This window comes from Nelumbo lutea, chromosome 7, assembly GCF_056320005.1.
Source record: "Nelumbo lutea isolate HS-2025 chromosome 7, American lotus-T2T, whole genome shotgun sequence".
Lineage (NCBI taxonomy): Eukaryota > Viridiplantae > Streptophyta > Magnoliopsida > Proteales > Nelumbonaceae > Nelumbo > Nelumbo lutea.
Window position 1 is genome coordinate 20,821,104 of NC_142690.1, and position 11,347 is coordinate 20,832,450.

The window sequence follows — 11,347 nt, forward strand, 5'->3', positions numbered from 1 at the left end:
GGTGATGTATTTCTAAACTTTCTTCAAGAACTCAACTTTAGTCTCATGTGGAGTCTTGGAAATGGACCAACTGAGGGGTCCAGGCCGGAGGCCACTGATGGCCACATGCATGGAGACCGAGGGGTTGAGGTCATTGACCTCAAGTTCTTCCTAGTTGAACATCTTCATATATGCCCAAAGGTTCTCCCCTCGCTTTTGCTTGACGGACATCAGGGAGATGACGGTTTTTTGACAACGTTGTCTGCTCATAAAGTGACATAGGAAGAGGTTCATGAACCGTTCCCAAGAATCAATGGAGTGTGGAGGCATTGCAGAGAACCATCGACACGTTGCTCCCTTGAATGTGGCTTGGAAGGCTCGACACATAAGGGCGTCGGAGTATCTTTCTAGGAGCATGAGGGCTTGGAAGCTTTCTAGGTGGTCTTAGGGGTTTGTAGTCCCGTCGTAGGTCTCCAACGCTGGGGCCTTGAAATTTGGTAGGAGGGGCTCGGAGAGGATGGAATCTACGAATGCCTCTATTTGATTGGATGAGGTAGGCCAACTAATGGAGGTGTCACTTTGACCCTCCTTTACCTACCGAAGCTAGTCCTGAATGGTGCCAATTTGTGCTTGAATATCTCTAAAGCGTTGGTTCATGTATGGATCGTCGCTTTGGCTTAGTCCTAGTTCTCTCTCACGCGGGACGGGCCAGCCCCATTCCCGGAGTTCTCGGATGTTGGCACGTCTTAAGGCTTGTGGGCACGACGATCATTGAGGAGGTTGCGAAGTTCGGGAACTGGTGAGGGAGAGGTGTGGTGTTGGCCTCTTGCCCTTGGAGGGGGACTGTAGTGGCCCGAGCGCCCGCCATCGTCCTGACTGGTTGCAGCACGATGGTGTTGAAGGCCGAGATTCTTGTGCTCAGCGTGGGACCCTACGGGGTCGGCCCCTAGACTGGGGAGCCGGGGGGTCTTGGAACGTGGTTTGTCAACCTTTCAGCTGCTATTGTCTAACGAGGGGTCGAATATTCAGGCCACCCAAGTGCTAGCTTAGTGGGATATAGGTGGATCGCTCGATGTACTACTGTCCATAGGGTAGCCACCTCGTCAGAAGCCCTATTTCATCCAATTGCTGCACCAAGTTGTCCAGCCTATTCAGGACCAGCTCAAACTGGTCAATCGTGACTAAATTCCAGACATCAGGGACGGGGTCTTGCTTGTCAGCCATTTTAGGGACACTTGCTGATTAAATTAGGTTTGTTTTTTTAAGGGAAAGTTTTGAAGACATTCCCACAGACAACGCCAACTGTTGCTGTCAAATATGGAGTCGAGGGCAACAATGTAATTTCTAGCATCCGAGGCCGATGGGTCCAACCTGCTGCGAGAAAGAAGATGTTAGAGGCCCTGGGAATTATCCCAGGGGTGAAGACTCTGATGGTCAAGTGAGTAGAGGGCTGCAAGGGGTTGGACCAAGCAAGAGAGGAGACTTAGAGCATAAGGTCCAGAGAGTGTGTACCTCAATGTGGGAGCCCCCTTTTATAGTTGGAGTTGCCTTAGAGGAGGAGCAGGTGGCGACAGTTGGCAGCGGTTGGTGATGAACGACCTAGATACATCCGGCTGACGCCACGTGTCAAGATCCGTAGGTTGGCCAGATATTCCTACATCATTGCCCATTATTTTTGCTTCAGTTCCAAAATTAATTAATGCTAGCTTTTGCACTATCAGTTATATTTTACTTGCTAGCTTTTGCACAGAAAAGGTCTATTAATGATCCTCCTATCATCTGATCTAATTTTATGATAATGAAACTACTGTTTATATATGCTCATTATGTTGCATGACCCTGCAATTTCATCTTAGCGAACTACTAATCAATGTATTGTATTATTTTGTTTCTCGTGTATGACTGTAGCTGATGCGTATTTACTTGATTTCAACTTAGCTCATTTGTTGCACCCAAATAGCACAATTCATTCAGTTATTATAAGCAGTTACCTGTTAACTTGATTTCAACTTTCACAAGTCAAATGTAATGATCTCCTAGAAGGTTTTATTTGCTTAAATAAACAGTGAGGAATTCATAACAATTGCATCAATTAGATAGTTCACACCAAATTATAATTTACCAAATGGTATAAAACATTTGTCTCAAGCCAGCTAGTTGGTCTAGGCTTCAAAGAAGCTGTTTTAAGCTATAAGCAAGAATCCTGAGGCATTCCCTGTAGATTCAGCCTTCTGGAGCTATATGCCAGAGAAAACAATATATAACAGTAATCTTCTGGAGCTAAGAATGACATGTTTGGCTGCAGTCAATGACGCTCATAAAGGGGCAAAAGTAAACAACTCCTCTCCATTCCCATCATATTGAATTTGAAACATAATCCACCCATGGAATTGTCTAAAATCATTAAATCAGTTCTGATGCACAATTCACGTGGGATCCGTTTAGAGCTGAAACAGGGTGCAACTTCAGCAGGTTTGGGTTGATCCTTTGTCAAAATTTGAATGGGCCCAGCCCAAAGCAGTAGAAAATGCTAATTCGGGGCCAACCTGAGTTGCTACATAGAAGAGAATATTTCTGTGACTCTGTACCACACCTATCTCTCACAGTAGAAGTATCTCCATTATATTGAGATCAGTATGAAGTTATATTACTTTTCATTATGTTTTGAGAGCCCTCCATAATCTTCATGACTTGGATGAAAATTTTCCTTGCTGTTCTCACTACCATTCCCATTTACCATTTTTACTAAAATATCGAAAATATATAAAATTGACTGATTGCAGAAAACAGCTTAGTATGAAGTTATATTACTTTTCATTATGTTTTGAGAGCCCTCCATAATCTTCATGACTTGGATGAAAATTTTCCTTGCTGTTCTCACTACCATTCCCATTTACCATTTTTACTAAAATATCGAAAATATATAAAATTGACTGATTGCAGAAAACAGCTTACATTTGGCATCCCTCACTAGGTCCTCGATATATGCAACCTTTTTTTTTTTGTGAGGGGTAGGTTTTCCATTCCTCACTATGTCCTCAAAATTTGCAGAAAACTGTCCTGTATGCTTCCCTGAACTGGTGCTAATTGATATTCTTTCAAACTTAACATACAGTGTAACATAGTCTTGCACTAAACTATCTAACAAAAGCTGTAGAATCATTTTTCAAAAGACAAAGATGCATGATCCCTAAATCTGGTTAAATGTCTTAGTTTTGCTGGATAAGTCCCATAGGTCAAACCCTGGTTGTCCCCAAATCAATAAACAATATTAGTCAATGGGAGTGACTGGTGAGTTTTGCTGGGAAATCCTAAGGAGCTGTTTATGAATGATATTAGGTGAATGAAGATGTTGCTTTTCATACTTCAACCATTATTTACAAATTTTCTTATTCTTTTTTTCTATCTTTCTTCTTTCTTCTTTTTTTTTTTTTTTGTAATTTTGGAAGCAAGGTCTAACTAATGAAGATGTTGCTTTTTATGAATGATATTAGGTGAATGAAGATGTTGCTTTATCTTTATATTTTAATCAGTGATCTTTTTTGTGAGTAGAAAACATGTATAACTTCGACGTTCATGTCTTGATCCTCCATAGAAACTAGATTAAGTAAAGAAATTTATTTGTTTAAATTAAGTTGCAGGTATGTTGCATTGCTGAGTTATTGCATCAATTACATGAGCTCATTGAACTTATTTGTTTCAACTTTCAAGTAATTCAGTGTGCAGGTAACAGGACTGGTATATGAACAAAGTAAGGACAGTAAAGGGTGTTGGCCGGGATGTTTCTGCTATTGAAATGGTTTGTTTGCTTTTTTTTTTCTCTCTCATAAATCTGAAATCAGATCTCTGGATGTTCTTTTCAATTTTTGTTAGCTGTCTTTCGATCTCTAGTAATGGTATTCTGTTTTGGAAGTGTTTAACTAGGCTGGAAGGCCATGCGACATGGTCAATAAGTTAGTTTTAAGCTGCTAGCTGTTTGATCAGATCACCTAACAAGATATTGGCACACACTCTTTAATTGGAGCAATAATGTTTCCTTGGATCCTCTGTAAGATACTGAGATGCCACATAAATAGTTCAGGCATCCAATGTGCACAGATGTGCCAGTAGCATTTTCTACAGAGTGTTGTCTCCTTTTAGCGAAGGGGAAAAAGCTTAAAATCTGCTTAATGGGGGAGTTTTCCATGGATTACCCTGCTGATGATGCAACATTGCACAAGCTTCTCAGGTAGTTACCTTAGTGTGAACCATAGAGTTAATGGGGCTTGGTTCTAAATGCAGACTTTTCTGCTTATAATTCTAGTTACAGTGCAAAAGTGTTTGGTACATTAGTAACTTTCCTTACTAATGGTTACTAATGGGTATTGTCACTACTATTAGCTCGGCAGTTTTCTTTTGGATCTTTATGAACATGAGTGCAACCGAAAAACATATAGGATTTCTTTTTCTGCAGAAACTAAGACAAGGATTCATTAGGATCCAATTCATAAAGAGTTTTTTGATCCCCACTCAAGTTGCACCCCTAATTGTAAGTTTCTAACAGAACTTGGAGTGGCCCAAGGGCCAAGCCCATTCAACAGAAAATCTTGATTACGGCTGATTAACTGTATTTATTAGCCCTCTAACCCAAAATCTTGGTTTTTATAGTTATTCTATATTTAGTATACCCCAAAATAACTGTTCCCTGTGTACTTTTTTTTGGCCAAAGTGTCAGCAAGCCCATTGGCTGATCTTTGCACCTTTACATATTTAATGTTTGCCTCTCTAGCCAAACATTTGGTTTCCCTTAAAATCAGATTGTGCTGTCAAAATTCCTGACCTTCTTCTCTAAGCCAGCTCACCACCACTCTAGCGTATCCTTCCTCTTGAATTTAAAGACTTTGCTGACCTCAAGTCTTGCAAAGCTGCAAATGGTTCAGTCCCAATGGAAGTTTCCAAGCTTAATGGACTAAGGCTGTCAATATTCATTTCCATTTTTACTGCAATCTGAAAAACAGACTTGGTGTGCCAAATTTTTTGAATGTGGCATATCCGGACTGGAATATTACCTTGTCCTTTCAGCAATATTTCAGTGCTGCTGGTTATCCAATTGACAGTAGATAATATATCTTATGTTAGAAATTAATTTTTATTTTTAATTGTGCATCAATTGGCAATAGATAATATTATCTTATGTTACCTTTCAGGAAGCTTACATAGCAGCTTAGCCTGAGGTTGGATGGTTCCTTGAGATTGTATTAGAGCCTTTTTAACTAGTGTTTAATTTTTGGGTGGTTTGGTTGAAAGGAATTATTAACACATCAATTATTTACAAATAAAATAGATAAAGCAGTGTTTTTATCACATTGTTGTCACTTTGGCCTTTTCTATTGATATTAACACATCTTTTGATCCGTCTTGCAGGGTGTTAGATTCAGCATCTAACAGTTATGGCAAGCTGGAGAGTTTTGCAGCAGTTTGGAACACTTGCAAACGTTGGGACAAAAGTAGTGGATGTTTATGTATTTTTTTAATATTTTCTGGTTTTTTCATGTAACCTTGGTGTTTCATGTAACATCTTTACGTTACATGTTGCACGTTCGCAAATGAAACATTTTTTTACGAAAGTACAACATGCAACGTTATTATGTTAAAAGCATGGCGCAAATGTAACGTTTGGATGATAAACGAACGTGGTGCAAATAATGGCAATAATGGGAAAAGAGAAGCTGTGTTTTGATGTTAGATAGCTATATAAGCCCATTGTTTTGGTCTTCTCACTATTCTCTTTTGTTCACACACCATCTAAAATTGAGAGAAAAGTTATCTTACTGAGTTGGGGCATTAAGGTAGCCGGACGTGGGTTCAGCTTTGAGACAAAAATTATCTTGCCAAGCAACATAGACAATGGCTGGAGGTAAGTCAAATTTTAGTTTTGCATGTTTAGAAACATGTCTTGGGTTTATCGCATCTACTAACATTTGGTATCAGAGCCTTGCTTTTGCCTCTACCTTGTCATGTTAGATTGGCTCACACTTAAAATTATTACAATTTCGGTGCCTATATATTTTGAATATGGGTTCTTTGATTTTGAATTTTTGGTGCAAAATATACTGGGATTTCTATGAATTTTATGATTGATTTCATAGAGAATGGGTCAAAAAATGACCCGGCTAAAGGCAGGAGACGACACCAAATGATGTGGGTCCATATTTTAGGTGCTGATCGTTTTTGACTCCCTGATGAGCTAAACTAAATACGCGTTTCTTGCTTTGGGCATTAAAAACAAAAAAAAAAAAACGTTTGTAGTATGCACCTTATATTTTGTGCATGTATAATTTTAATTTTTCATTATGCATGCTATTTTTAGTGCATAAATAATTTTAGCTTTGGGCTACAATATGTTGGTAGTTACCTGAAAATAACACCTTTAGTGTTTAATTTTATATATGTGCCCAAATTTTGTGAATATGTATGTATAATTTTATTTTATGCATGCAATTTTAGTTTAAGTTATTTCAGCACATAAGCAATTTTTTTGGGGCATTTTTATCATATTGCTCAAATTAAGTTTATGTAGGAATTATGTGATTATTCTTGGTAAATGCTTATCACATAAGAAATAGTAGTTCTTAGCCATTAAGTAGAGCCTATAACTCTATAAGAAAAATTGTCTAGTAATCAATATAATTTTTTATTAATTGGATAGTAGCCACAACATCTTCAATTAATCAAAAATTATATATTAAGTTAATATCACATAAATTGTGATTAATTATACTTGATATAATAAAATTTATCCCACAGGAAATTTTGTTATATCTATATAATTAATTATGATAAAATACCAGATTATTTTCATAATTTACCTACAGGGATTATGAACTGGAATATAGTTTGGTAGTTTTATCATTGAGAATAGAAAATCAAATTATTTCATAAAGTACTCGAAAAGTAAATAATTTGATATTTCTATGGTAAAGACATATTGACCTATTTGAATAAAAATTTAGCCCACAGGCAATTTTTATGTCATTAGATTTAATTTTGTGCATGTTTTACATTGGTAGCACATGCAACTAAGTTTTGAAAGCCTCAAATTCTGATATAAGCATTTGGACCTTTTATAGTATCTCAACCTACTACTTACTCTGATATGCGTCTTGACATTCCTAAACTTCGAGGTGACAACTATAAGATATGGAAGGAAAGAATCCTCCTTCATTTAGGGTAGATGGACATGGATTATGCTATAAGGAAAGTTGTAACTGAACAAAGTACTCCTGCTGAAATTGCGCTGTATGAGCGATGGGAGAGATCCAATTGGCTTAGCGTAGTGTTCATCAAGACAAAAATTACTACTGGTATTCGTGGTTCTGTCGAATAGTATGACAAAGTCCGCGACTTGCTAAAAGCCATTGACGATCAATTCGTCACTTCAAAGAAGGCCTTGGCAAGCACCCTAATCATGAAATTCTCTTCTCTCTGTCTCACAACTGTTAAGGGTGTGCGAGAGCACATTATACCAATGAGGGACATAGCGGCTCAACTAAAAAAACTTGAGGTAGATTTATCAGAGTCCTTCCTGGTGCACTTCATTTTGAACACCCTTCCACAACAGTACGGGCCTTTTAAGATCTCTTATAACACACATAAGCATAAATGGTCCATTAATGAATTAATGACCATGTGTGTTCAATAAGAGGAGAGGCTTGTGATGGAATTGGGTGAAAATGTAATGCTGGCCACGGTCGATGGGAAGAACAAAGCTAACAAATCTCAGGCCACCACTTCTAAGACTAATCAGAAGGGGAAAGGTAAAATACTACCCCAAGCTAATATTAAGAAGGATAATAAGTGTTTCTTTTGCAAAAAGAAGGGACACGTAAAGAAAGACTGTATCAAGTTCAAGAAGTGGCTTGAGAAAAAAGGTAATCTATCTTCATTTGTTTGTTATGAATCTAATATGGTTAATGTTAATATTAACACCTGGTGGATTGATTCTGGTTCTATAATCCATATTGCAAATTCTTTGCAGGGTATGCAAAACCTAATGAAGCCAGTGGGAAGTGAGTTGAGCATCTTATCAGGTAACAAGATGGGCTCGTATGTGGAGGCTATAGGAACATGCACCCTAACTTTAAGTAGTGGTTTTGTTTTAGTTTTAGAAATGACCTTTTATGTACCAAGTTTCTCACGAAACTTTATTTTTATTTCGAGACTTATGTCGTTTGGTTTTTCCTTTACTTTTAAAGACAATTCTTTTAGTTTATTTTATAAATCAAGTTGTGTTGAAAATGGTATTTTATCTTACGGTCTTTATCGTATTTACTTACAAAATGATGCTACTAATAGTACAATGCATATTCATACTGGCATTAAGAAGTATAATATTAATGAGGACTCTTCTATATTATGGCACCGAAGATTAGGTCACATCTCTATAGATAGAATTAAGAGATTAGTAAATGACGGAGTACTTAGTACTTTTGATTATGCTGATTTTGAGACTTGTGTAGACTGCATCAAGGGTAAGCAGACAAACAAGTCTAAGAAGAGTGCCAAAAGGAGTTTAAACGTATTAGAAATCACACATACTGACATATACTGTCTAGACATGGATATGCCCGATCAGAAATATTTCATCCCCTTTATCGACGATTACTCACGATACATGTATGTGTATTTGCTTCATAACAAGCATGAAGCAATAGATGCCTTCAAAGTCTTTAAGGCTGAAGTAGAGAACCGATCCGGGAAGAAAATACGAATAGTGAGATCTGATAGAGGTGGTGAATATTATGGTAAGTACACTGAGAGTGGACAAGCACCTGGTCCTTTTGCCAAGTTTCTTCAAGAACATGGGATTGTTGCCCAACACACTATGTTTGGATCTCCAGACCAGAATGGTGTTGAAGAAAGAAGGAACCGAACATTGATGGGCATGGTGAAGAGTATGCTTAATAACTCCAATCTTCCTAAACTTTTGTGGGTTGAAGCACTAAAGACGGCTACGTATATATTAAACTGTGTTCCAACCAAAGTTGTCCCAAAAACACCTTTTGAATTATGGAAATGATGGAAACCGAGTTTGCGACATATACGTGTTTGGGGATGTCCGTCTAAGATAAGAATATATAACCCACAAGAGAAAAAACTAGACCCAAGGACAACTAGTGGTTTTTTCATTGGGTATGCTGAAACGTCTAAGGGTTACAGATTTTACTGTCCATCTTACACTACTAGGATTGTGGAATCAAGAAACGCCAAGTTTCTTGAAAATGACATGATCAGTGGGATGGATCAGTTCAGGGACTTAATTCCTAATCATGATCATACAGAAACTCAACCTTCCACGTTTTCAGATAGATTGGTAATAGTTCATAGCACTCCTCAATTTCAAATAAATGTTGAACAACCAACCGCTGAAGTTCCACAAGTTGCTGAGAATCTTCCAATGGATCAACCAGTTCAAGAATTACCTTGAGTTCCTAAACAAATAGTTGAACCACAAGCTTCTCAGGGAGAAGATGGTCCAACATTAAGATGATCTACTCGTGAAAGAAAATCAGCAGTTCCTAGTGATTATATAGTGTATCTACAAGAATCTGACATTGGAACCGAAAATGATCCTGAAACGTTTTCACAAGCCATGAATTGCAAAGAGTCTGATTCATGGGATGATGCTATGAAAGAAGAAATGAATTCCATGAAGAGCAATGGAGTCTATAATCTTGTAGAGTTGCCTAATGGAGCGAAGTCCATTGGCTGTAAATGGGTCTTTAAGACCAAAAGAAATTCATCAGGCAACATTGAGAGATACAAAGCGAAACTCGTTACTAAGGGGTTCACTCAGAAAGAATGAATCGATTATACGGAAACCTTTTCTCTTGTATCTAAGAAGGATTATATTTGTATTATTTTGGCATTAGTTGCACATTTCGACCTTGAGTTGCATCAAATGGATGTGAAAACAACATTTCTTAACGGTGATCTAGAAGAGGAGGTTTACATGAAACAACCTGAAGGTTTCTCTTCTAGTGATGGCGAGCATTTGGTTTGTAAGCTTAAGAAATCCATATACGATTTAAAACAAGCTTCCCGTCAGTGGTATTTCAAATTCCATGAAGTAATTTCTTCATTCGGTTTTGTTGAAAACCATATGAACCAATGTATATACCAGAAGATCAGTGGGAGTAAAATTTGTTTTCTCATTTTATATGTGGATGATATTTTGCTTGCAACTAATGACAATGGTATGTTGCATGAGGTGAAACAATTCCTCTCTAAAAACTTTGATATGAAAGATTTAGGTGAGGCATCTTATGTCATCGGCATCAAGATCCATAGAGATAGATCTCGTGGTGTTCTAGGTCTATCATAGGAAACCTATATCAACAAGGTTTTGGAAAAATTTCGGATGAAAGATTGTACACCAAGTGTTGCTCCCATTGTGAAAGGCGATAAGTTGAGTTTGAATCAATGCCCGAAGAATGACTTTGAGAGAGAATCCATGAAAAATATTCCATATACTTCTGCAGTTGGGAGCTTTATATATGCTCAAGTCTGTACAAGACCTGACATTGCATATGCGGTTGGGATGCTAGGACGATATCAAAGTAATCCAGGTATGGACCACTGGAGAGCTGCAAAGAAAGTCATGAGGTATCTCCAAGGAACTAAAAACTACATGCTTATGTATAGACAAATGGACAGCTTGGATGTGGTTGGCCATTCTGATGCAGACTTTGCCGGTTGTGTTGAATTTCGTAAATCAACGTCTGGGTATATTTTTATTATGGCTGGTGGAGCTGTCTCATGGAGAAGTGTTAAGCAAACTTTGACTGCCACTTCTACAATGAAAGCTGAGTTCATCTCCTGTTTTGATGCTACTTCGCATGATGTATGGCTTAAGAGTTTCATTTCTGGGCTTAAAGTAGTGGGTTCTATTTCTAGGCCTTTAAGGATTTTCTACGACAACTCAGCTACTTTGTTTTTGGCTAAGAATAATAAGATTGGGAGTCGAAGCAAACGTATCGACATTAAGTACTTAGCCATTAGATAACATGTTAAAGAAAAGAAAGTGGTCATTGAGCATATCAACAGTGAGTTGATGATTGTTGATCCTTTGACTAAGGGCATGCCACCATTGAAATTCAAGGATTATGTAGAAAGAATGAGACTTGTTTATACTTTGTAATTGTATATATACATTCAGATTATTGGTGAAACTCTTATATATATATATATATATTCAGATGTTTTCTCATATTTGTGTGCACTTTAATTTATTTGAGAAAATGTACTTTATTCTAGACCTAGAATAAACATAAGGTTTATTCATTAAGTATTGTTACCACATGAGGAACTTGGAAAGTAAAATGCATTG

General features: G+C 37.5%; 1 protein-coding gene across 1 annotated transcript; it reads left to right on the top strand.

Annotated features, from left to right (window-relative positions):
- Positions 1 to 10,378: 10,378 nt before the first annotated feature.
- On the top strand, positions 10,379 to 11,023 carry LOC148845556 (secreted RxLR effector protein 161-like). Its single transcript, XM_088955880.1, has one exon. The coding sequence runs from the start codon at positions 10,379 to 10,381 to the stop codon at positions 11,021 to 11,023; it is 645 nt and encodes a 214-aa protein (XP_088812006.1).
- Positions 11,024 to 11,347: the final 324 nt, after the last annotated feature.

What these genes read in the sequence shown, in the direction of transcription:
- LOC148845556 (XM_088955880.1), top strand. Translation starts at nt 10,379, where the DNA reads ATGAAAGATTGTACACCAAGTGTTGCTCCCATTGTGAAAGGCGATAAG.